Raw genomic sequence first — 27,240 nt, 5'->3', positions numbered from 1 at the left:
TACAGATTCTTGGGCCCCACTTCCAGGGTTTCCAATTCAGTAGATCTAGGATAGGGCCTGAGCATTTGCATTTTTCTCTTTTCATTTTTTTTTTTAATTTTAAACAATTTTTATTTATTTGAGAGAGATCGCACATGTGCTAGAAAGAGAGATCGCACACATGAGAGCGAGCTAGCACAAGTGGGGTCAGGGGCAGAGGGAGAAACAGACTTCCGGCTGAGTAGACAAAGGATGACAGGCTAATCCCCGGACTCGGGGATCAGGACATGAGCCCAAGGCAGCCTTAACGGAATGCTTAACCAACTGAGCCACCCAGGCACCCCAGCATTTGAATTTGTATCAAGTTTCCAGGTAATGCTGGTCCAAGGGCCAAAGTGAGAAAATCAATACTCTAGGGGTACCTGGGTGGCTCAGTTGTTAGGCATCTGCCTTGGCTCAGGTCATGATCCCAGAGTCCTTGGACTGAGGGCTGCATCGGGCTCCCTGCTCAGCAAGAAGCCTGCTTCTCCCTCTCCCCCTGCTTTTGTTCCCTCTCTCACTCTCTCTTTCTGTCAAATAAATAAATAAAATCTTAAAAAAAAAAAAAAAATCATTACTCTAGCTATTTATTATGTGCCTAGAAAGCTCTTCCCTTGCATATCCATTTGGCTATTCCCTCATGGTCTTCAAAGCCTTTTTAAAAATCCCACCTTCAAATTCAGGCCTCTCCTTATTACTAATTAATACTGCAATCTATATCTGCCATCCCTCTACTTACCCTGCTATACTTTTTTCCATAACTGTTTTTTACTAATCATATTTATTCTCCCCCCTTTCTGAAACACAAACCCATGAAGGCATAAATTACTAATCTGTTCATGGATAGATTTCCCAAAGCCTGAAATAAGGTGCTCAATTTCTGAATCAATGGAAGAATGAAATAAAAAAATGAAGGAAAATTAAAATTAATTTTGTAATTACTTCAAAGTAACTCTGCCCTGACTAGTTTCAGTGAAGAGCAGAAAAGCAGATGGCGTTGGATTGAGAGGTAAAGTGGAAAGTCAGCCTGGACCAGCTTTTCAAGGAGTCTGGTTGAAAAGACAGAGGTTAAGGGAGACTACAGACTGGGAGAAATCCAAGAGAGTGATTACATTTTGGGAAGGAAAATGCAAATATGTTTATACTAAGAACCCCTTAAGAGAAAGTGGTTAAAGATGAATCAAAATAAACAACAGACGGGGCAAGGTTTCAGAGAAGGTAGAGGTCAGAGCCAGGAATACAGGTTAATACGAAGTGGCCATAAACAAAAATGAAATGAAGTGAAAATCGATACAGTTATAAGTTTACAGTAAAAAAGTGAGAAACTGATAGCTGAGTCAGATCACCTGAAATAGGAGGTACACCCATAGGCTGAACAATAGGAATAATAGGAATAGGAGTAAAAGCCTGAAAAAAATAATAAGGTTTAGAAGAGTTGTTGAAAGAAATGGAAAAGCATTTCCTAAAAATGCTTAAAAGTTTAAATGCTTGATGGCAGAGCTGAGAGTCTTGCTGAGGACTGGGGAAAGCATACAGTAGGGGGTGGAGAGGATGCATATGAAGAAACTAACCAATATAATTTATTGAGATAAAATTTTAGCTTTTTCGGTTTTCTTCCAACTCCTCTTCCTTACTGCTGTCAGTTACATTTCTAAAACAGATACCTGATAACATAATTTTCCTATTTAAAAATATCTGATGTCCCACCTGACATTTAAGAAAATCTATATTCCCTAGCCAAGACATTCAAGGCCCTCTGCAATGTGATTTCAATCTACCCTTTTATAAATTTATATCCAACTCCTCCAAGAAACATACCATATATCCCACACTGCCCCCAATTCAGATCAATCTCAATTAGCCTTTAAAAGTTCTCTGTGCTTTTTATCTGCTCATCTGTTTCCTTCATACTTCCCAAGTTGAAAAGACTAATTTTTTGAGCCACAAATCAAACATTTCCATCACTATGAAAACTTTCTAAACCCAGGGAGACATATTTGATCCTTTCCCTGTATTACTGCAGGCTTTCATACATAACTCTTATACTCTATAATAGTTATTTGTGTTTTTTTTCTATCCCACTGAGTTATACTTTTTGAAATTTCCTACCTGGAATCATGGTGCTAAACTGAAGAAGAAAAAACATGTTCCTGAGAGTATGTAACCAAAAACAGTCACCACTCAGGTTTGCAATACAATGTACACATGGAAGGCCTTGAAAACTTCAAATATAAAGCGGTCCCAGAGCAAAAATATAAAGCCTGGCAGTGGCAAAAGCAACCACTCTCTTGGAAATTCATCTTTGTCCCAGGCCTCAAAAAATTCCCACAAAAAAAACTGAAACTAAAATAAGCACCTTAAGAAACAAAAAAGGAAGAGAAAAAGAAAAGAAAAAAAATCACTAAGCATTCAAGAAAAGGTATCAAAAATGGAAACCAGAAATGAGACCCATAAAAAACTGAGTTACTGAAAATTAGCAAACAAGGGAAAGAAACAACTAAAGCAAACCTATGGTTAACATGCTTAAAGAAATAAAGATAAATTTGAAAAAATAAGCAGAAAAATCTAAAATTGACCAAAGTAATTTGAAAAAAAAAAAAAGCTAAAATAAAAACTGTAACTGAATTTAAAATTCAATAGGTGAAATTAAGACAAATCAGACACAGCTAAAAAGAGAATCCATGAACTGAGAGATGCATCAGAAGAAATTATTTAGAATGGAGCAGATTTACAGAGAGATATAAACTTAAAGGAAATTAAGAGAAATGGAAGATAAAGTAAGATGATTTGATATACATACATAATTCTAAAAAAGAGAATGAGAAAACATTTAAAAGATGACAATCTTTCAGAATCAATGAAAATAAGAAGCACAACAAATTGCAAGCTATTCTGAATAAAAAGAAATCACAATCAACACATCATAAACTACAGAATATCAGAAACAGGGGCGCCTGGGTGGCTCAGTGGGTTAAGCCACTGCCTTCGGCTCAGGTCATGATCTCAGGGTCCTGGGATTGAGCCCCGCATCAGGCTCTCTGCTCAGCAGGGAGCCTGCTTCCCTCTCTCTCTCTCTGCCTGCCTCTCTGTCTACTTGTGATCTCTGTCAAATAAATAAATAAAATCTTTAAAAAAAAAAAAAAAGAATATCAGAAACAAAAATTAGATTTTTAAAGCAAGCAGAGAAAGAAGATAAATTAACTTCAAATTAGAAACTATTAAGCCCAACAGCTGACTTTTCACCAAAATCAATAATGGAAGCCAGAAAATATCTTTAATATGTTGAGAATATAATTAGCCAATCCAGAATTCCAAACCTAGATCGCCTCTCGGCCTTTTGGCTAAGATCAAGTGTAGAATTCCAACCCTAGAAAATTATCTTTTGGGCGCCTGGGTGGCTCAGTGGTTAAGCCGCTGCCTTCGGCTCAGGTCATGATCTCAGGGTCCTGGGATCGAGTCCCGCATCGGGCTCCCTGCTCAGCAGGGAGCCTGCTTCCTCCTCTCTCTCTCTCTGCCTGCCTCTCTGCCTACTTGTGATTTCTCTCTGTCAAATAAATAAATAAAATCTTTAAAAAAAAGAAAAGAAAATTATCTTTAAAGAAAGGGCAAACAGATAAGTTTTCTATCCAGCAGACACATCTAAATTCTAAAAGATGTCTTTTAAGGATAAAAATTCTAGCCATAGAAAAGTGAGCGAAGAAAGTGTTAAATTATGAGCAAAGATAGGCAAATTACTGGCCCTTGTACAGGAGAGGATAAAGACCTTGATTAATTTTAAGCACTGATAAGAAAAATTCATGTTACAATTCTGAAAGGAAACAATATGAGACAAGAAACTTAATATCTAACTTCCAAACCAGTAAAAGGAAAAAAAAATTGTAATTGGGGAGGGGAGGGAACACCAAAGAGGCATGAAAGAAAAAGAAAACAAAAAAAATCCAACTATCAGTAATAATGATAAATGCAAATGAGCTATATTATAATAAAGGACAAAGACTGTCAGACTAAGTTACAAAAGAAATCTAGTTCTATACTATATACAATTGACATTTGAGACTTGAGAATATGGAAAGACTGAAAGAATGGAAAATAATATTCAAGGCATTTATACTTATTGAAAGAAAGATGGTGTTAACTATTGGCATAAGATAAGTCTTTCAGTCAGAAACATAACTAGAGAATAATGAGTCAATCCTCAGCCTGAAAGTATTTAAAACAAAAACTGAAAACCATAAATCCACCACCATAGTGGCTGATGTTAACAAACCTTTCAGAAATAAATCAATCAGATCAAAAAATGAATAAAGATGTGAACACACAAAGAACACTTATAAAAAATCAACCATACAATAAAGCAAGTCTCAAATAAATATGACAATATCTATATTCTCATTCTTTCTCTAATAGCTCCTTCTCTGACAGTATGGTTGACTTAGAAACCAGTAACAAAAACTATAAAGAAGCTTCATGTTTGGAAGTTAAGAAACATACTTCCAAATAGTCTACAGGTCAAAGAAAAACAAAAATTAGGAAATATTTAGAAATGTGTGGGAAAAAATTATATATCACAAACAGCTAAAGTAAAAACTTCAAAACCCAAACCAATCTTAATAGGAGAGAGACTGAAAACTAACAAGTTTTTTGTTTTTGTTTTTTTTAAGGTTTTATGTCTTTATTTAACTGAGAGAGAGAGAGAATGAGAATACAAGCGGGGGGGGGGAGGAGATAGAGAAGCAGGTCTCCTGCTGAATAGGGAGCCAGCCCAATGTGGGGGGGTCAATCCCAGGACCCTAGGATCATGACCTGAGCCAAAGGCTTATTAGCTTAAGGGCTGAGCCATCCAGGCACCACCAGTTTTAAAAGCTATGTACTTATTTCTAGGGAAACTAAAAACTGGGGGATATAATTTATAAATGCTGCAAATAATAGAAAAGTGAGATACTTTTTTCTTTTTTAAGATTTTATTTATTTGACGGGGCGCCTGGGTGGCTCAGTGGGTTAAGCCGCTGCCTTCGCTCGGGTCATGATCTCAGGGTCCTGGGATCGAGTCCCGCATCGGGCTCCCTGCTCGGCAGGGAGCCTGCTTCCTCCTCTCTCTCTGCCTGCCTCTCTGCCTACTTGTGATCTCTCTCTGTCAAATAAATAAATAAATAATCTTAAAAAAAAAAAAAAGATTTTATTTATTTGAGAGAGAGAGAAGTGGGGATACAGGGAGAGGGAGAAACACACCCTGCTGAGCAGGGACCCAGGACCCTGAGATCATGACCTGAGCCAAAAGCACTTAACCAATTGAGCCACCCAGGCACCCCAAAAAGTGAGATTCTTAAGAATTTTTTTTATAAGGGCACCTGGGTGGTTCAGTGGGTTAAAATCTCTGCCTTCGGCTCAGGTCATGATCCCAGAGTCCTGGGATCGAGGCCTGCATTGGGTCTCTGCTCCTCAAGGAGCCTGCTTTCCTCCTCTCTCTCTGCCTGCCTCTCTGCCTACTTGTGATCTCGGTCTGTCAGATAAACAAACAAAATCTTAAAAAAATAATAATAATAATTTTTTTAAATAAATTTCACAACTTACAGGAATCAGACACATTACTAGAAAAATAAATTTATCTAAACTGTATTAACCAAAAATAAAAAGCATGAACAGTTAATAGTATAAACCTCCTCAGAAAAAAATTCCATCCAGACCCAGACACTTCTACCAATAATATCTACCAAATAATCCAGGACCAATTCTTAACTTTATTCTTGAGAATAAAGAAGAAACCATTCCCCAACTCATTTTGACCATCATCATAACCTTATACTAGAACTTGGCAAGGAAAAAGGAATAAAAATTATAGGCTCTTAACCCAGATAAAAAAATTCTAAATAGCAAATCTTTATTTGTGAAGACTTTTTACTGCCCCAAACTGGAAGAACTCAAATATCCTCAAATGGAAATGGGTAAACAAATTGTACCATAACTATACAATGGCACATTCAGCAATAATGAACTAGTGATATATACAACTACATGATGAATCTCAAATACATTATGCTAACTAAATGAAGGAAGCTAGAATCAAAAGGCAATAATACTGCATGATTCCATTTATACGACATTTTGGAAAAGGCAAAACTATAGAGAATGAAAACAATCAGTAATTATATGGTGGGGTGAGGGAGGAAGGGACTGATTACAAAGGGGCATGGACAATCTGTGAGAGTTAACAAAACTGTTCTAGATCTTAATTGAGGTGCCTGGCAATGGTTACCCAACTGCCTGCATTTATCAAGACTTAAAGCACTACATGCTAAAAAAGGTAAATTTTACTGCATATAAATTATACCTTCATAAAAAATGGAAAAAATTTAACAAATCAAATCCATGATGTACAAAAATGACATAATAACTACCTGGATTTATCCTAAATACACAAGAGTAGCTTAACACTACAAAATTAACTAACACAATCTATTACACTAATACATTTAAAGAGGAAAAATAAGATGTTTTTCTCAATGAAGAAAAAAGATGTGATAAACTTCAACATCCATTCATCCTGAAGATCTCAAACAAGGAAAAGGAAGGATAAAAACTTTCTACCCAACAAAGGATACCTCCAAAAAATCTAACATCACAAATATCCAAAGCATTTTGTAAGTTAAGAAATGAAGGTCCACTGATACACATGTTAAAAATTGTATTAGAAGGACAAAAAGATCAGATTGAAATTAAATCTATCATTACTGAATATGTCAATGTAGAAAGTGCAAAAAGAATTCACAGATAAAGTATTAAAATCATTTCAATGAAGCACACTACCAAAATAACTAGTTACCTCGTCGAGAAAGAAGAATCTTAGTACTAACTGAAAATTTTAATTTCATTACCTTGACTAGGTTCAGTAGTGTCAGATTTCAGGGAAAGCTGTTTTGTTCCATCTTTAACTTTTTTCAACCTGTTCTTATCCCCTGGTAAAGTCAATTTTTGCCTGAGTGGTTTTAATTCAAATGCCTGAAAAGTTTTGACCTGTGTTTTCTCCTCAGGAGCTACTTCTTTACTTGGGTCTTTTGTAATACTGACATTATCAGTGCTTGTTTGGTCCTCAAAGTTCAATGTTTTAGCATCTTCCTGCAAGTTCTCTTCTTTGCTACTCAAAGCTAGTTTTTCATCTTTATTGATGCATTCTAGTTCCAACTGTATTTGCTTATACTTCAAAAGTAAGTCTTCAAAAGTTTCTTCTCCACAGTTTTCACTTTTTGATGAATAATTTTGTTTTCTTGATGGAGATCTTCCAAAACTTTTGGCTGAAAAGCATATTAAGGAAACCAGCTTCTGCAGATTTTCCAGTAAATTTAATAAAAACTCATTAGGTTATAGATGACTTATCTCCCTTTTAGCATGTATTTCAAAAAAGACGAGTTAGTATTTTTAATTACTAAATTACATTTACTGTATGCCCAATTTCTTAATGTGCCTGTATTTCAAATTTAACAAGTAACATGTGCCTGTATTTCAAATTTAACAAGTAACCATACAGAACAATCCACTTAGAAAATCACTGGTATCAGTTATTATCAGCAGTACCTACAGGTATTCCACCTAATTAGGTTAGGGCAGCATTCCTTCTATTGTTATCAGGAAAGCCTATATAAGCTGTATCTTAAAGATTCCTTTCTAAAGGAAGAGAGGAGAAATAGAATGGTTTGTCAGATATGGGTAATTTACATTTCAAATAATGAGGAGGAATTCATTTCTTCTCGAGTCTCAAATTTAAAAAAAGAAGGTAAAAACACTGACAACTAATAGTTAAAACTAGTTTATAAATAGGAAGCATTTTCTTAAAAACCAAATACCTAAGAATCTTGAAGCTCAAGTATACTAATATGCAACATATGCACAACAAAAAACGAGGGAATTACATTATTTTTAAAAAAGTAACTTCCATAGTATTCAAAATGTATATCTTATAAACTAATTTGTCTCTGAAGATAGGGAATAATACTACCAAAAAATGTTTTCCTCCTCTAACACAGTGATACATCAAACATAACTTTTTCCTTAGAAATAAATGGCTACAAAATTCCAAACTATAATTTTTACTCAAAATAATTCACACTGGCAAAAATTGTTACACCTCACTTCTCCAGCCTACAAATTAACAAGATTTAAAGACAAGTACTTTATGTGACAATATGTCATTTATGGAAACTGGCTAGGATATCATTACAGTTCCCTAAAGATGGTTCCTCTGTTTAACAACCTACAGTACCAATCAACCTTCAGATATTTTAAAATTTCCCTGATGACTAATAGAAAGAATGGGAATCACCACCAAATTTTTTTTCACCACCATTAACTCCAGAAACTAAACTAGCATTACAACTGAAAATCTTAACAGTTCTGCAACAATGGGGCACCTGGGTGGCTCAGTGGGTTAATCCTCTTCCTTCAGCTCAGGTCATGATCTCAGGGTCCTGAGATCAAGTCCCGCATCGGGCTCTCTGCTCAGCAGGGAGCCTGCTTCCCTCTCTCTCTCTCTCCCTGCCTCTGTCTACTTGTGATCTCTGTCAAATAAACAAATGAAAAATCTTTAAAAAAAAGAAACCAGTTCTGCAACAAAACTGTTTTAGTAAACCTCTGATTCTGTGACCTAAGCTCTTCAGAGGCAAGTTTCTGGAAACAGTATTAGTCAGTCTCTCATAACCTGTCTTAATTCTTCAACCAAACAGAATCTGGCTTCTGCCAGCTGAGTTTGTTTATCCACCATGTTTTCAAACTATTTTACCTGACTTCTCCGCAGCTTTGGACACTGCAAACAACTTCTCTCTTGGCTTTTCTAACTCCACTCTTTTTTCCCTACATTCTATCTTCCTTTAAGACATGACTCCTTTCCAACTCCTATAATAATGGTGTTCTCACTATTTAGCCTCTTTCACTTTTCCTTTTGAGCATTCTAGTGCACTCCTGTATTTTACGTAATACAAGAAGTTTGGCCTCATCATAGATATTCTGGGTCTTATCTTCCACAAGCCATCCCCTACTCTGCTGCTGAACTAATGTATCTAGAAGACAAATCTGATCAGATCTGTCCCCTTGTTTAAATCTCATTAAGAACAGAATCCAAAATACTTACAATGGCATACAATGCCTTCATTTGACCTGTACTTCCTTTCCAATCTCACATTTCCCCTGTTCAATTTATGCACAGCTTTATATTTAGGTTTTTCTGTTCTTCAAACTGACCCCAATCTAAAATTCAAATGAACCTCTATCTGAAGCCAGAGCATTACTTGCTCCCCTCACCATTATATACTTTATACATAAATTCTGCAATTATCCTCATCTACACATCACTTTTCAATGGAGCCATCGAAAGGCAGAACCAGTGATTTAAAAAAAATAAAACTGAAGACTTTGACAAGATTTGTAGAGAGAAAAGATTCAATACACTAACAGAAAAGACAGATAAATGAGGAAAAGCAACGGAGTTACAACTGTAACTAATCTCTGTCAAGGCTAAATAAGATCTCCTATTTCTGTCTAATACAGGACAACTAGGATGAAACCAACACTTAGAGAAGATTTAATTTTAAACTAGTTAAGATGTAATTTCTAAGTGAAATCTGGTTTAAAAAAAAAAAACGCTTTCCAACTGCAGATGAAAATGACTTTCTACTGATGAGAGACACTGGCCTAATTATGTTACCTCTCATATTAGAAAGTTTAAAACAGTAATCAACCAAAGGAAACATATGCTAAGAGGGGATGACAAAGTGTCTATCACTAAGAAAAATTTTAAATGAATGATAATGGAAATAAGTGCCACATTGGAATCTGTTTTTTGGTTGTTTTTTTTTTAAGATTTTATTTATTTGTCAGAGAGAGAGTGAGCACAAGGAGGCAGAGTGGCAGGCAGAGGCAGAGAGAGAAGCCAGCTCCCCACTGAGCAAGAAGGCTCCATGTGGGCCTCGATCCCAGGATCTTGGGATCATGGCCGGCCGGAGCAGAAGGCAGCAGCTTAACCGACTGAGCCACCCAGGTGTCCTGAGTGGTTCATTTTATTTCTTTAAAGCTGCACCTAGCTTACCTTAATCATTACAGAAAAATAAGTCAAAAACAAAAAAACAAAGAAACAAATACTACTACCCATGTTACTTCACTTCTAGATTATGGAAATGAACCACAGTATATCCCTTATTCTTTCTTTTCTTTTCTTTTTTTTTTTTTTTGGAAACTCCACCCCCAATATGAGGCTTGAACTCACAACCCCAAGATCAAGAGTCACATCCTCTACTGACTGGCCTAGCCAGGTGCCCCACAACTCTTATTCTTTCTTAAAATAATTATTTATAAAATAAAACTGTCATTATTGTAAGTGCACAGTGGATATACGAATAAGCCTGAATACAGTCTTGGTATTAAGGAATTTAAATTAATAAAATTTTGTATTTCAAATTTTGTTAGCTCACATTATATAAGAGTAGCTGAAAACTATGTTTTCCTTCACAAATTCTTACAAAGAATACCACCTCTAGGATGGATTAAATGAGCAGAGGATTAAAACAACCATCCTTTTCTCAAGTGCAGCATCTATAGAAAAGAAAGAGCAAGAGAGCTCATTTCTGCTAAGTTACTACAGAAATCGGATTAGATATATCCCTGTACTTTTTTCACATCATACGCCTGTTTATTAAAAGAAACATATAAGCTTAACAATTAACAAGTATACATATGGCAAAGACCGAACTGGTATTGAATGAATGGACAGAAAGAAGGCAAAGGCAGGAGCTAAGCAAATTCCCTCATCACCACCTTCTCTAATACAGATTAAATGAAGAAAAAACTCTGCTCCCAGAGTACTTTATACGTATCTCATTTTGAAGTTTTTACATTAAACTATATATTTATTAAACTATATTTACTCACATCTGTCTCTCCAACACAAATTCTAAGCTTCCTCTTTTATGTTCTTAAAAATATATATATGTGCTGAAGCAGCCTCTTTTTAGAATCAGAATCAACAACTAACAAATCCTTCATTAAAAAAATATCTTGGGCAGAGTTCTTCTTTTGAAAGAACATCATTTACCTTTTTAAAAGTTAAATCCCTACTTGATTTTCTTTGAAACAATACTAGGTGCTCCTAATCCAACTTTTGGTTGCAAAATTAAGTTTTTTCGGGGCACTAGCACCAGAAACTGCCACTTTGTACCTAAACTTACATTTCTTGCCCATTTGTTATTCTGTCATCTGGAAAAGACCATTTGATCCTAAGTATTCTATAAAAATAATGTTGAATGTCTCCCAAACAAATGTCATTACATGTTAAGTTTCATACATAATATGTTAAAAAATCAACATACCATAGAAATTACAACCAATAATAACTGTACTTATGATTTTTATGCAGTTATCATGAAATAAAACCTAGGTCTACAAAACCCATCATAACCTAGCAAACCTTCAGATGACTGATTCCCCAGTATAAATTTTAAGTAAACTTAAGAATTACAGATAATGGGATTAGAGACAACAAAAATCAGATATTTTTGCTATTTTCCTTTCAACCTCCCCATAATCTCACCCTTTCATACACTCCATGGCTTTCAATGTATTGAAATTAAAATAGTGTTTATCTTTCTCTAACCTACATTTGAGTTATAAAATGTTCAAAAACTGAACATAAGAAATAAAGAAGGAGGTAAAGTTTTGCAGAAGGTTGTATGAATTCAACAGAGTTGGTAAAGATACGGATCTTTCTCCCCTCCCCCACTTTAAAAGGCAGCATGTGTAAAAATTAATCAGGAAAGGTAAAAGCAGAATCACGAATAAAAACTATAGCATTATGTAGAATGGAACTTCACAATTTTCAATGTCAAAGTTCAATACTGTATAAGCAACAGTATTCCCCAAATCGTTTATGATTTCTTTCTCTCCTTCTAACAATCTAAGTCAACCTTACATTAAAAACAAAGTTCTTGTACCGGTGAAAGTCAATACTATTGAAACCTGGCTTTCCGATGTACTATTGCAAATCTGATCTCACTAACCTGTCCCCAATCCGTAATACCTTAATGTTAAAAAGCAATACACACACACACACACACAAAAACATCTTAAGAAACAGGTCTATATAGTGTGACACACGGAGACTACCAAAGAACAACTTAAAAGTATACTGACACAGTGACAAATAAGCGGTTCTGATGGTTCAGAAAAGTTACTCATCTCATAGACCTAATAATGACGCTAAAGGGAACTTTAGTAAGTGACACACCCAGGGCGGACCGCCACGTTAAGGATACAACTCTTCCGAGGTGGAGAGGGCTCTCGCCAGCTCTGACTGCTGCTGAATCCGGATCCTGCTCCTCCCAGAGGAGGTCTGCCCCCCGGCTTGCCTCCTCGCTCACCCCCTCCTCGCCCCCGACTCCAGCGACTTCCACCCCGGTAAGGCCTGCCTCGAAAGCGGAAACGGTCCAAGGCGATGTGGCTCCGTTCCCAAAAGGACGGCCGGGGGCTGCTTTCGGACAGTGAGCTCGAAGGCATCCGTACGGAGGGCGGGTGAGACCGGAACGGCTCTTTGGGTCGGTAGCTGCTGTGTCCCCTGAGGTGGCCCCGCTCCGACGCGTGCCGCGAGCGTGAGAAATTCCTCAACTGCTGCTGAGAAGAGGACGACGACGAGGAGGAGCCACCGCCTCCGCCAGATCCACCGCCCCGGGCCGGGTGAGGAGGCCTTCGCCGCGGATACGGCAACAGCCCGCCGCCACTGCTGCTGCTGCTGCTCCGGCTCCGTATCTGGCTGTTGTTATCGTCGTCGCTGATTTCCCCATCTTCTAGCTCCCCTTCTTCCTTGGGCGAGAGGCCGCTGGAGGCCGGGGCCGAAATATCTGCGGTCGCCATCCCGGGAGCAGCGCCTTCCACACAACCTTAGCCCTCCGTCCGGGGATCCGCCCGACAATTGCTCTCCTCCCCGGTTCCCTTCTTTTCTAACGGACCCGGTCGGTGCGGCCTTACCCTACTCGGACACCTAGCGGGCTTTGCTCCCCAACTTCCCCGCACCCCAGCTCTTTCTCGCCGGACCGTCGCAACCCAGTTCCCTTCCCTAGCGCCCCCTTGCTCCTCCGCGATCGGGGCTCTTCCGCCTCGCGAGAAAGGGCCTCTGGAAGTGGCTCGGCCCGTGACGTCACTTCCTGCGGCACGCAGGAAACAAGCGTCCAGTTCACGCGATAATAATTAGGACAAAGCGATGCTTAGTGGGACTTGTAGTCTTTTTTCCCCCTCTGTCTTCGGGTTTGTCGTTCCAACCTCTATCTCACACCCACCCCCGACTCCAGATTGAGATATCTGGGTGCGTGGCGGGGTGGGCGGTCCCATTTTTAGTCTTGGCCGCAAGAGTTTCATAGTGACAGAGGGGTGGGGGAGAGACACTTTTTTCATTGCTCCGAGGACCGCTGCCAAAGAGACGCAGTAGTCCCACTCCCTTTTTGGAAGCCGGGAGAGGGCGGCTTGTGTCCGCCATGTTGGTGAAGGTAAACGTAGGCGACCGGAGTTCCAGGACTGTCTGCTTTGCTGGCTGAAGTCCGCCATATTAATAAAGAGACAGGGAGGACTGACACCCCCCCACCCCACCCCCCCATTGACAAACCCGTTTATCCCACTCGGCTTTCACGACTCCTCTCGGTGGGCCCGTCCCCTGCCTCGCTTGCCTAGCGTTTGCCCGAAGGAAGCGTAGCAGCCGGCGCCTCAGAACAGGCTTAAGGCAGCGCCGAATGAGGGGGAAAGGGAAATGCCGACCAATTGCGCCGCGGCGGGCTGTGCTACTACCTACAACAAGCACATTAACATCAGCTTCCACAGGTAACCTGGGCAGGGAGTGGGGGTGACGGAAACGGGAGTTCCTAGATTGGGTGTCGCTTGTGTGGAAGGAATAAGAGGATCCTATTAATTCTAATGACTTCACTACCTAGGTAGTAGCAAGGAAGCATCAGTTCTGCCCTTTGTGTGTATTTCTCAAATCTGTCCAATTTTTTTCTTCTTCGGGGAGAGTTAACTCACTTTGTCAAAGAAATCCAAGTTCTGTATGGTGGTTACGCCTTAGAGAAAAAGTAAAAGAACATCTTAATTTTCTATTCTTTTGTGTTAGGCTGGGTCTTGACCTGAATGATGCCTTAAAAGGAAGCGAAACCTTCCTGTTCAAGTCAGCAGTCGCCTTAAAAGCCTGCTGTGCTCCCATCAATATTAGGAAATTCTCACTAGCTAAATTGACATGGGAAGCATTTAGATTTCTGATAGTCACATACAGTTATTGCGGAGGAGTTGAGTCATCATTGGTATCCATGGAATGAAGAGATGGTAATGAAAGTGCAAAAGATGAGCCTTCTGTTCTTCCCAGAATAGAGGAATGAAAAGAACTTAGGTTTCGTTTTTCCTCCGTTTGTTGGAAGAGCAGTCAAAAGTCTTTAGTCCTGTCAAATCAGAACTTTTGAAAACATTGTGAACACTGCATGAAATATAGTAAGTACTCGGTAAATGTTTACCTTCTGTGCAAGTGCCTGCCCTGTGCCTGAAGAAAAGAAGCATTGAAAAAAAAAAAGCTATGTGCAAATAGTTCTGATTTTCTATATCTAGCAACTTAGTACGATCTTAGAATGTGGGGAAAAAATTATATCCTTAACTATTTCCTTGCCTAATTATGACTAAATGATCCCTTATAAAAAACCGCTACTTTAAAAAAAAAATCCTTGTGATGTTTGTTTTTCAGGTATTTCATGGAAATGTAGTGCTTCATTCATTCATCCATCAAATGTGTACAGGGTTCTAATTTGCCTGACGTTGTGCCAGCGATCCAGAAAATTTTCTTTTCTTTTTCTTTTTTTTTTTTTTTTTTTTAAGATTTACTTGAGAGAGCTCGAGCATGCAGGAGCGGGGGCAGGGGCAGAGGGAGAAGACGACTGAGCCTATCCCAACAAGTGGGGAGCGCCCCTGGCTGTTAGAACTCGCTTCCCTGAGATCATGACCTGAGTCAAAATCAAGAGTTGGGGGCCTAACCGACTGAGCCACACAGGCGCCCTCCCACCCCCTAACCCCGGAAAATTCTTATACTTCTTGAATTTAGTAGGTAGTGAGAAAGAAGGATAATTATGGTTAAGTGCCACAGAAGAGACACCTCAATACCTAGCCTGTAGCCTTGTAAAGTCAAAGAATATTTCTCAAAAGGATGTGAAATTTCAGATGATACTAAAGGATGACATAGATTTAGTCCTGTATGCTACTTTACTGATTTTCTCTTTTATCCAGTGAGTATTTGAGAAGACACAAAAGTTTTTAAAAGAACAGCTTGATTAGATTTGCATATTAAGAAGCCCTCTGGCAGCAGTGTGGAGAATTACGGTGTTACTTAAAGTGTTCAAAATGAGCTTATTACACAATATTAATTTATCTACCACTTCTTTCACAGAGAAATTCTCCTACAGTGTCAACTAAGCTAAATTATGTACTTCATTGCTGGCACAACCAGCACTAGATTGGAAGAGGTGAGAGTTAGTAGGGAAAAAACTGGAACTTAGAGTAAAAGAAGGGAGCATCTACCAGTAACCTGGAATAGAGTGATACTGACAGAGATAGAAAGACGTGAACAGATTTAAGAAATGTTTGAGTAGAAACTACTGTATGGTCATTTGATATGGAAGATGAGGGAGAGGGAAGAGTTGAAGGCACCAATAATCTTGAATGTTTAAGAGATACACAGTGATACAGTAACATGCATACTTGACCTTTTGCCTCCTATGAAAGTAACCTTTTTATGGAAACTTAGATCTTAACATTATAATAAATTACATTCCTATTTCATAAATACAATGTTTGACTAATTCTTTCCTAGGATGTTGATAAACTTCTTTATCCCTGTGTACAATTTATGTTCTCTAAACTCACTATCCATTTTTCTTATCTCTTAGCCCACTCCAGTCTAAATCCCCCAATAATCTTCTGAAACTGCTGTTGCTATGAGTTATCACTCTTGTATTTCTTTTCATGGCATGTCTTCATTTCCTCCTTGAAATACTCTCTACTTTTGAATTATTTGACACTAATTTTGTGATTTTCATCTTCTTTGACCTGTCTTCAGTTTTCTCTGCCAGCCTCTTCCCTTCTCAGTCCTCTGACTTAGGTCTTATTATTCTTGCCAAAATGATTTCAACTGTTCCTGTGGTCTCAGTTTAACTCGTTGGTGTCTTAGTATTTCCCTAGTCTCTCTTCAGTTGCTCAGGCTCAATGTATCAAAATTTTATAGTAATGAATTTGCTCTTACCACCATCTCACCCCCTGTATTCCCTTTCTCAGTAAATGAAAACATCATCCACCCCAAAAGTGGGAGGTCATCCTCCCTTGACTCCCCAGTGCCTCAGTACACAGTAAATACTAAATAAAGGCTATTTATTAATATAAAATTATTTGACAGAGAGATCACAAGTAGGCAGAGAGGCAGGCAGAGGGAGCGGGGAAAGTGGGCTCCCCGTTGAGCAGACGCCCAGATGTGGGCTGGATAACAGGACCCTGAGATCTTGACCTGAGCAGAAGGCAAAGGCTTAACCCACTGAGCCACCCAGGTGCCCCTCCCATATTTCCTCTTAATTGGATTATTACAACAGCCTCTGAACAGATTCACTGCTTCTATTGATGGCACTCCTAGCCTCTCTTCTATAATCAATGGTTTGGGGGCGCCTGGGTGGCTCAGTGATAATCAAAGGTATGTTCTTAACAGGTTTAACAGCAGGATCTCCAGGGAAAGGGGAAAGCACTGATCTGTAGCAATTGCCCAATTTCCACAATATCAATTCTCTACCATGGCTAGTTTCAAGTTATCAGTATGACATCACTAATCATACAATCAGGAAGAAATGTGCAGTACCACACACAAAACAGACAAATAATTTTCAGATACTATTTACTATTATAGATAATAGTAAAGTAATTATGAAATGATGGGTTTCAGTATTTATTATCTTTGGTCTTCATTTCATTTCAAATGTACATTTTTAATAATGGCTGTGCTTAACAGCTTGTTAAAAAATTTTATGTTAATCAGTTCTTTAAATTAGGCCTTTTAATGGACTTCTTAAACCATTTTGGATGAGTTCAAAATTACTCTTTAACTTAGAAGCCCCTCCAGCATCATTTCATGTCCTAACACTCTTCACTGTCCCCGTGATAGTTAACACTCTTGCCACCCCCATCCTACCTTCTCTAGCTAATGCCTACTCTCTTAAAACCTCCTGACTAGATTAGCTCTTCCTATTTTATGATCCCCTGCCACCCTATATTTACCTTTTGATAACACTCATGGCATCTGTAATTACTTTTATATTAATAAATAGCCTTTATTTAGTATTTACTGTGTACTGTGCACTGGGTGAATTATTTACTTACATTATCTCATTGAATCCCTGGAATCCTACTAGGTACAAATATTACTCCACTGTATAACTGATAAAACTGAACCCTAAAACTAAACAGTTTGCCTAATGTCACTCAGGTATTACACTGAGGGAACCAGGACTGGCACCTTGGTTTGACTCCAAAGACCATGTTCTCAGCCATCCTTTCTAACTGCATCAAGCCATTTGATTCTCTGTCCTTCCCATTACAATATATCCTCATGTAAAAAGTAGATACCCTAAAGCATAAAGGTAGGTCAGTTTTGTTCACCACTATGTCTTCTGCACCTAGGACAGTCTTGGAATAGAAAAGGCATTCAGCTATTAATAAAGACTCAAGCAAAGTAGCATTATTTTCCAAAGCATCTAATGTTTCTGAAAGCTTGGTTCTATTATTGGTAGACAAATCCATCAGTTAACCACCATGTTAATTTTTTAATATTTATAGGAGGATTTATTATTACTTAAATTCAGTTTATGGGCTACATCTCTCACCTGTTGAATATGCTGAGAAAAATCCAAACTCATGAAAAACAAAATATAAGGTAAAGGCTGTATAAAAGCATTGCTTCAAATTAAAATGATTATTTTTATTCTATTTCAACACAGGTAAACATTAGTAATGCCAAACTAATCTCATTAGTTTGTTCATTCGTTGATTCACTGAGAAAGTTCATTGAGTGCTTACTTCACAGGATAAAGTAGTGAAAACCATAGCTCATACACAGGAGAAACTTATGATCTAGGGGTGGAAATAGAAAAGTAAACAATTAGAATACAATGGTATTCTATATGATATAGGAACATCTAGTCTAATCCATGGAATTTCCTTAGGAATATGGGGTTCCTAAATTGAATCTTAAAATAAGCAAGGAAAATTGGCTCAGGTTAAGGTTCAATTAGGCAATGGTTTCATAATGAGTTTTAAAAAGAGCTAGGGGTGCGCCTGGGTAGCTCAGTGGGTTAAGCCTCTGCCTTCAGCTCACGTCGTGATCCCAGGGTGCTGGGATCGGGCCCCGCATCGGGCTCTCTGCTCAGCAGGGAGCCTGCTTCCCTCTCTCTGCCTGCCTCTCTGCCTACTTAAGATCTCTGTCATATAAATAAATAAAATTAAAAAAAAAAAAAAAAGAGCTAGGGATATCTGGCTGGCTCAATTGAAAGAACATGCCACTCTTGATTTTGGGGTCGAGCTCAAGCCCCACACTGAGCGTGGAACCTACTTTAAAAAAAAAATTTGGGGGGGGCGCCTGGGTGGCTTGGTGGGTTAAAGTCTCTGCCTTCGGCTCAGGTCATGATCCCAGGGTCCTGGGATCGAGCCCCGCGTCGGGCTCTCTGCTCAGCGGGGAGCCTGCTTCTCCCTCTCTCTCTGCCTGCTTCTCTGCCTACTTGTGATCTCTGTCTGTCAAATTAATAAATAAAATCTTAAAAAAAAAATGCTGTTTTAAAAAAAAATTTTTTTTAATAGACATTGGGGAGGGTATATGTTGTGGTGAGTGCTGGGTATTCTGTGTAAGACTGAAGAATCAGAGGCCTATACCCCTGAAACAAATAGTACATTTTTGTTAATTAAATAAAAAATAATAAATCCAAAAAATAACAAAGTTTCTGCAAAGGAAGAAAACAAGTTTTCTACAAAGAGCTAAAATAAAGTTGAAAAACAGGCGCCTGGGTGGCTCAGTGGGTTAAAGCCTCTGCCTTCGTCTCAGGTCATGATCTCAGGGTCCTGGGATTCTACTCTGCTCAGCGGGGAGCCTGCTTCCTCCTGTCTCTCTGCCTGCCTCTCTGCCTACTTGTGATCTCTGTCAAATAAATAAATAAAATCTTAAAAAAAAAAAGTTGAAAAACAGTATCTGACAGTTGTCATATATTTGAAGGTTCTTATAACAATGATAATGGCAATGATACTTATTTGTTCTGCATCTTTATTGAGGCCCAAAAGAGAAATGTGCTTGTAAAAAGCTTGACTTTTAGCTGAGGCCACAGGAAACATTTCCAAACCCTTAAATATTGGAACAGAGATCTTTGAAATGAGAATACATTATTATTAACAAGTAAGGGCTAGGCAGAGTAGATAAATCCTCCAGAAGTTTCTAGTGAAATAGAAAAAACTTATATATATGAAAACATGAACTGTAGAGTGACATACAGATGTTACTATTTTCAGATTAGGGTTTGTTTAGGTACAGTAATAGGGACAGGAAATGGGGTTACTTACCAGTTAATCTGGTTTTTCATTTGTGCCCATCACTACTGGTAATTTGAGCAAACCTACTATATGTAGTCTAGCAAAAGCTTTACCTGGTAAAGCTTCACTTGGGTTTCAGAGTCACATTATCTTTTAACATGATTTGAATAGTTCTTTTTAAATCCGAGTTAGTTCATAATATGTGAAGGATAAAGTAATCAAACTAAAGAAGAGCTCAACTCTAATAACTATGAATGTTGATTTCTTATGTTTTCAAGTCAGCATACTTACCACTAGAATTTTGGGGCAGTCCCTTATATTTTTCTCTTCCTTAACAGGTATACACTTGTACATACCAGTATATTTTGTATTTAAAATAAATATGAAAGAAATAACATTCCTGCTTTCCTTGTCAGCAGCATTTTACTTTTTGAAATAATTATGCTTTATAGTGTACTACATAGCTTGAGTTCATTTTTTTTTTTTTAAGATTTTATTTTTTTATTTGACAGAGATCACAGTAGGCAGAGAGGCAGGCAGAGAGACAGGAGGAAGCAGGCTCCCCGCTGAGCAGAGAGCCCGATGTGGGGCTGGATCCCAGGACCCTGGGATCATGACCTGAGCTGAAGGCAGAGGCCTTAACCCACTGAGCCACCCAGGCGCCCCTTGAGTTCATTTTTTAAAAATATATGCAGTTTACATGGAATTAATACAGTGAATTGTTAATTTATATATTTTTATATCAATTAAGCAAATATTTGTTGAGCCCCTACTGTTTGAAAGGCACTGTGCTAAGAAACAGATGATACAATGATCCCTGTCCTCAAGAAACTTACACTGTATTTTTATTTCACTGGAAATTTATTAAAATGGAAAAATTATAAAAGAATGTGGTAAGTGTCACAGTGAAGGAACACAGAGGAAGGAATACAAGACTGTGTCTAGGCTTTCCTTGATAAAATTTAATCTGCAGATATTTGATTTTTCTTGACCATGTACATACATCAGCAGATCATAGCACTGGGAATTACGTGTGCGCGTAATGGTTCTATGTAACCTTGATCTAGATCAGTATAGTCTTGTTTATTTTTACTGCCCATGTTAAGAACCAGGTTGAGAAGAAAGATCTCTTTAAAACCCTGAAAAATAAAAACACTCAAGTCAGTTTTTCATTAATTTTTTTGCAACTTATAAAAAATAGCATGAATTGCTTTTTGTTCCAATGTCTGGATATTGTAATTTTTTATGTAGATGGAAGACACTTTAAATCATCATCTTTTAAAATTTCTTTTAACCATTAAGGTGCAACCAGAGTGTAATTGTTGGAATATGAGTTGCCTTTTCTTTCTTTTTTTTAAAGGTTTCCTTTGGATCCTAAAAGAAGAAAAGAATGGATTCGCCTGCTTAGGCGCAAAAATTTTGTGCCAGGAAAACACACTTTTCTTTGTTCAAAGCATTTTGAAGCCTCCTGTTTTGACTTAACAGGACAAACTCGACGACTTAAAATGGATGCTGTTCCAACCATTTTTGATTTTTGTACCCATTTAAAGTCTATGGTAGGTAACATTACTTTTCTTTTATCCGTTTTTACCATTTTTGGTACCCATTCTTTTTTGTTTACAAATTAGAACAATTCAGAATATATCAAAATTCATATATAATACTGGGCCTCAAGTAAGTCACAAAACTTCTCTTGTGCAGGAAAGGTACATACTACAATTAGAGCTCAGGTCTCCTGACTTCGGTATTCTTTCCGCAATCCAAACTGATTTTACTATATTGGAATTTTACATTACTTCCAGTTATTATCAGTAACTGAACCAATGGTAAAACTGAGAAATCATGAGCAATGATACTTCTAGCATCATTCTGTTCTTGATTTTAAGATAATATTCAAAATGTGTGTGATGAGCTTTAAGAACAGCACAGAGAATACCAGAGTTACAACAAAGAATATAAGTTCAGAGGAGGGCATTACAGAAAACTTCATCAAGCTAAGAAGTTTAGCTTAGATTTTGTGCTGGAGTTGAGCTTGGAGTTTAGAACCTAGGAGAGGGTTCTTAACCTTGCATAGGACAATTACAACAACATGAGGAGAACAGAAGTCAATGGGTTGAGGGTTAAGTGGAAAATAATCAAATGTTAGCAAGTGATACGTAAAAGGAAGGAGAGAATTAAGGTAGATAATGAATGTATTAAAACAATATTTTATCCAGTTGGGAATCTAGATAAAAATCTGATCAGAGAGGAAAATTTATTTGTCAAAAAATGAATTCCTGTGTTTTTAATACTATTTGCTGAATCAATAAAAGAAGCACATTTAGGAAGTTAAGACATAATCTGGGAATGGAAGGTGATTTCATATGGGAGTATGAATCAAGATGGTGAATGGCAGAATGGGGTGAGATCCTGTATTGTAAGTTTGCTATGTAAAGATTTTTTTGTCTTTAGATAATAAAGCAAAGAGAAAGTTAGCCAGTTACAGAAACATCAAATCTGTTAGAGAAATTATTTTGGTGGCAGAATATGAATTAGGGTCAGAATGAGGTAGACATCATTAAAGAATTTTTTAATATATTCAAGCCAGGTATGATACAGGCCTGATGTGGGCAGTAGCATTAAGCATAATGGACGTGATGGTGAGCACTGTGAATTGTGTAAGAGTGATGAATCACAGAAACAAATAATATATCATATGTTAGTTTAAAAAAAAAAAGAAAAAGAAACACACTTTAACCAAAAAGAAAAAAAAAAAAGAGTGATGGAGAAGAAAGGATTCATGATAGAGATACTTAGGAGGTAGAATTAATGGGACTTGAGGACAATTGAGTAAAAGAGATAAAGGGGGGAAAGTCCTCAGGGTCCTCAGAATTGGGTATAAAGTTCCTGGCCAGATTTTAAATCTTAGAATGGAAGATTTAATTGTGAACATTTAATAGGTAAATCTATTCAGGAGCTTGATAACTTGGGGATAATTTTTTATTAAATAGAACCCCAGGTTTGAAATATCAAATTGAAAGAATAGTGTTTACCTAAAAAAGAGATTAAATCAGTATCAGAGATCAACCAAATGTCTAAATACATTACATTGGCCTTAGTGAGAAAATTGCAAAAGATTTTTAAAATCTCCCTAAAATACAAACAATGTTTGTATCCCTCTGAAGAGAAATGATAAAATGAAATAAGGTGGCAGGAGCTAATGCAACAAGTTGAGGAACTTGAATCCATGACTACATGAGATGGGCAGCTGATGTTTCCTATCAAACTTTTAAAATCAGTTTTTAAAAGAGCAGTTTAATTACTTTTATAAAAAACTGGACAAATTTTACTTATTTGTGATATTCCATAATTTATGTTCGACTCTCTAATTTTATTTGGCTTAGAAACTCAAGTCAAGGAATCTTTTGAAGAAAAACAACAGTTGTACCCCAACAGGAGCATCTAATTTAAAATCAAACATTAGTAGCCAGCAAGTACTACTTGAACACAGTTATGCTTTTAGGAATCCTATGGAGGCAAAAAAGAGGATAATTAAACTGGAAAAAGAAATAGCAAGTTTAAGAAAGAAAATGAAAACTTGCTTACAAAAAGAACGCAGAGCAACACGAAGATGGATCAAAGCCACATGCTTGGTGAAGAATCTGGAAGCAAATAACATATTACCTAAGGGCACATCAGAACACATTTTACCAACTGCCTTAAGCAGTCTTCCTTTGGAAGATTTCAAGATTCTTGAACCTGATCAACAAGATAAAACATTACCAATTCTATAAAACATTCCTTTAAGAGTAGCCCACAAAGAACTTGATGCCCATCCTTCATTCTATTCAAAGGTAAAAATATTTAAGGAAATTATGCCAAAATTGGGTATTTAATAAAGTTTTACTTGAAGTACCATTATTACTGTATAATTTATGAAGACTTGATTATTAAAAAAATGAAACTTTCTATGAAACTTATATTTGAAAAAGAATGGAAGTGCCTTACATGAGAATTATGTACTTAAAAATTTTGCTAGGAAATTGTATGTTTACAAGGTGTTTTGTGTTTTTGTCTTTTAAAACTACTTTTAAAGAACTGTCTATGACAATGTTTAATTTCTAATAGAAATTTTTTTTTCCTGTACCAATGTTGGGATATTACATTCTAAATAGGATGGTAAGTAAGAATTAACCAACATTAAATATGACTTTAAAACTGCTGGGTTTTGTATTAATTGAACTATTACTGGCACTGTGATTGGGAAATTTTATAAGGAAAAAGTCTGAGGTACAAGGAAAATTCTGTTATTTAAACTTTCTGTGTCTGCTCACTAACAAAAGTGATAAAAGTCATGGCCTCCTTCATGAAAATATTAGCTTTTAAAACAGATTATATAATATTTTGAATGTGAAATGCTCTTGAGTCATCCAAGCAAGGTAAGGCCTCAAGTAACTGAGACTAGAAAAACTGATAGCCAGTTGTATGTTGTGAAATAATGTAGACATTGTGATCTAGCTTTTACCTTAGTTAAACAAATAGATATATTTATATTACTTTTTTCTCATAATAAAAATTCCACATTTTCAATTTTAAAGTTGGTCCACTAATTAGGCAATGTGATGCAAAGTTCCATGTTCGTAATAACCTCCTCTACCGCCATTAATATTGTATGTATCAATATACATACCAAAACTCGTAAGCTTTTTTTTAACCCCAAAAGTCCACATTAGGATTTTATCACAGAAAAGCACTTACCAAATTTTATCTTCACAACTTATAACTTAAAACAGAATCAATTTATTGTACCTATCAGCTTGTTTTATCTCCTTTTTTAACAAGTCAAATAGAACAACTGTGTCTCATAAGGGAAGGGAAATGTATTTTCTATAAAAATACATGTGTCTGATAAAACTATGAAAATGCTAATTATTTTAAAAAATAGAATATGAGAACTATGGGGGCACCTGGGTGGCTCAGTGGGTTAAAGCCTCTGCCTTCAGCTCAGGTCATGATTCCAGGGTCCTGGGATCAAGCCCCACGTCGGGCTCTCTGCTCACGGGGGAGCCTGCTTCCTCCTCTCTCTCTCTCTGCCTGCCTCTCTGCCTACTTGTGATTTCTCTCTCTCTGTCAAATGAATAAAATCTTTAAAAAAAAAAAGAATATGAGAACTATGATAGTTGCCACTTGAACTAATTAAAGAGTTCACCTTATTTCACCAGATAAATTTTTAATTTTAGTAAGAATCCTTTCCTTTAAATAGCTTTGGGCAAATCACATTAAAATTATTAATGCGCAATAATCAAGTTACTCAGTTTTAGTTCAAGCTTCTGACACTACCATATGAAAGCAGCATGTATATGCTGAACCAAAATTGTTAGAAATTTTTCCTTTAAGGTAATGGTTGTTTTATTTTATAAAGAATTTTGGGGAGGGAGGATTGGGTTGTGTTTGTTTTGTTTTGTTTTGTTTTGTTTTTGGTGACATTTGCTTGGATCCTATCGGTAGTCTTTTTACAATATTAGCAACCTTTCTTTCTTTTTCTTTTTTTAAGATTTCATCTATTTATTTGACACAGAGAGAGAGAGAGAGATCACAAGTAGGCAGAGAGAGGGTGGGAAGCAGGCTCCCCGCTGAGCAGAGAGCCCCATGTGGGGCTCAATCCCAGGACCCTGAATTCATGACCTGAGCCAAAGGCTGAGGCTCAACCTACTGAGCCACCCAGGTGCCGCAGCACCCTTTCTTTTCATAACAAATGCCTCCCAAGCAACTAGATTCACAAAGGCAAAGGTAAGAAAAGTCTGTGTGGTTATCCTGGGGCACTTTAAACAAATATTTTTGAAAATCCTCTTGTGAGTATTATAAACCTCCTTAAGTCATTTTTTCCCAAATATTGGACATAGCTCCTTGAAATTGTCATTCCATCTTTCTTTTCTAATATGGTGTCAAATATCTCTTCACTTACTGACCATAGCTTTTATACCTCAAAATAAGCTGAGCAAATAATCATCTAAACCTAAACTGTGTTTCCCAAGTATAAACTCTCATGTGGTTCATCACCTCTACCCTATATAAAACAAAATACTAATTAATGCAGGCTCATTCCCATCTACAATAGTATCTTGATATCTTAATATAACATTTTAAAAATCACAAAAATAAGACATAAAATACAAGCTTTTAGCAAAGTTAACTAGACTTCATTATTATTTGAGACTACTGAATAAACTACCACTAAGTAATATTAAAGTACATTTTTTTGGTGTTTTCTCCTTGTCATTTTCACGTTACTGTCCTGATAACATGCTCCAAATTCTCCCTGAATCAAATTATTTCATTAACAAACATACATCTGTCTACCTTCAAACTAGTCTCATTCATAGAGAAAAACCTAAATCTTTTTAAATCCTGTTTTCTGTTGTTGATAAACTTATCAGTTTGACCACCTACGATAAAAATAAAGCACCTCTTTTTCTTCTGCTGGACCCAACACATATCCTCTGTTCATTTTATGTGCTACTCATTCTATGCCTGCTAGGCACTAACCTCTATGAAGAACCAGACAAGGGCTAATGACTCAAAGAAGACATGATTATCTGCCCTTAAGTTCCTCAAAAGTCTTCTGAGAAAAAAATATATATTTGTAATACAATATGATAAATGCTATTAAAGAAATCTACGTGAAGTGCTTTGGTAAATGCTGTTGAATTGGAATTTTAAAAGATATAAACTTTAGACCTTTTTCCAAAAAACTTTTCCCCTGAAACAAAACTGATTTCTTCTTATGACTTAACCAAAGGAGACAGAAGAATATCAGAATTGACCTGAATTATATACAGTGTTCTTTTAATGAGTTATAAGACATTTTTCAACTTCAACTTGAAAATGAACACTGAACAAATTGTTAATGGTATCATTTTAACAGGAAAATACAACTAAATACTGTATCAGCCAAGTACTCAAGTTTATTTGACATTTGATATTTTTATAAAATAACAAACTTTGCTAAAAGATTTTTACAAATAATTTAGTTCAGCGTCTGAAGGTTAACAAATCACTATGGCATCCATTTGATCTCTTATTGTTTACAAATATTCTGTGCCGTAAGTAGCATTATCTCCCAATTTACAAGTGAAGAAATCCTTGTTAATGTTATTTATTTATTTAGATGTTTAAAATGTGCCAAGAGGCACAAAGGATAGAAGTGCCAGCAATCTAGGAAGTGCAATCCCTAGATTGAGCAATGGTCTTCAGCCTTCAAATCCTTTGCTTTGCCCTCCACATTATAACTCCCATCCAACATATGAATCATGTTACTAAAGTAGGACAAGTCGTGTGTCTCAGAAAATTAAAATAAAAAATTTTACATATGTAGTTAAGATCATCTATGAAATCACTGTAGATCTTTTCTAGGTAGATTTTATAATGTTGGTAAATTATCTCAGTTCTCAATGTTAGAATACGGGTAAATTTTAATGTTGGTATAATAGAGAAAATAGTTCATCTTTATGCCAGAATATGGGATTCTGTAGGTATTTAGACAGTTGAAAACTTCCTAAAATTAATCATTTTATAATGTATATTAAACAATTACTATTGTATTCTGAGAATGTTATTAAAAATTTTTTTACAAGGAAA

The 27,240-nt window shown here is 36.8% G+C and overlaps 2 protein-coding genes and 1 pseudogene across 2 annotated transcripts in view; 2 read left to right on the top strand and 1 right to left on the bottom strand.

The window, feature by feature from the left end:
* The window catches only part of ZFC3H1 (zinc finger C3H1-type containing), a 54,664-nt gene extending 41,530 nt beyond the window's left edge, over positions 1–13,134 (bottom strand). The window contains exons 1-2 of the mRNA XM_059402459.1: positions 12,309–13,134; positions 6,891–7,307 (exon numbers count right to left, since the gene is read on the bottom strand). Coding sequence (XP_059258442.1) covers positions 6,891–7,307; positions 12,309–12,903 — 1,012 coding nt within the window. The 5' untranslated portion in view covers positions 12,904–13,134. The remainder of the gene's footprint in view (positions 1–6,890; positions 7,308–12,308) is intronic.
* LOC132020932 (U2 spliceosomal RNA) lies at positions 3,340–3,483 on the top strand (annotated as a pseudogene).
* Positions 13,135–13,312: 178 nt separating the features above from the next.
* Positions 13,313–27,240, top strand: THAP2 (THAP domain containing 2). The gene is made up of 3 exons (XM_059402460.1): positions 13,313–13,860; positions 20,984–21,179; positions 23,007–27,240. The coding sequence occupies exons 1-3, from the start codon at positions 13,790–13,792 to the stop codon at positions 23,394–23,396; spliced, it is 657 nt and encodes a 218-aa protein (XP_059258443.1). The 5' UTR covers positions 13,313–13,789; the 3' UTR covers positions 23,397–27,240.

This window comes from Mustela nigripes, chromosome 6, assembly GCF_022355385.1.
Source record: "Mustela nigripes isolate SB6536 chromosome 6, MUSNIG.SB6536, whole genome shotgun sequence".
NCBI lineage: Eukaryota > Metazoa > Chordata > Mammalia > Carnivora > Mustelidae > Mustela > Mustela nigripes.
Note: the sequence above shows the minus strand (reverse complement) of the source record. Positions and strands in the feature narration are given on the sequence as shown.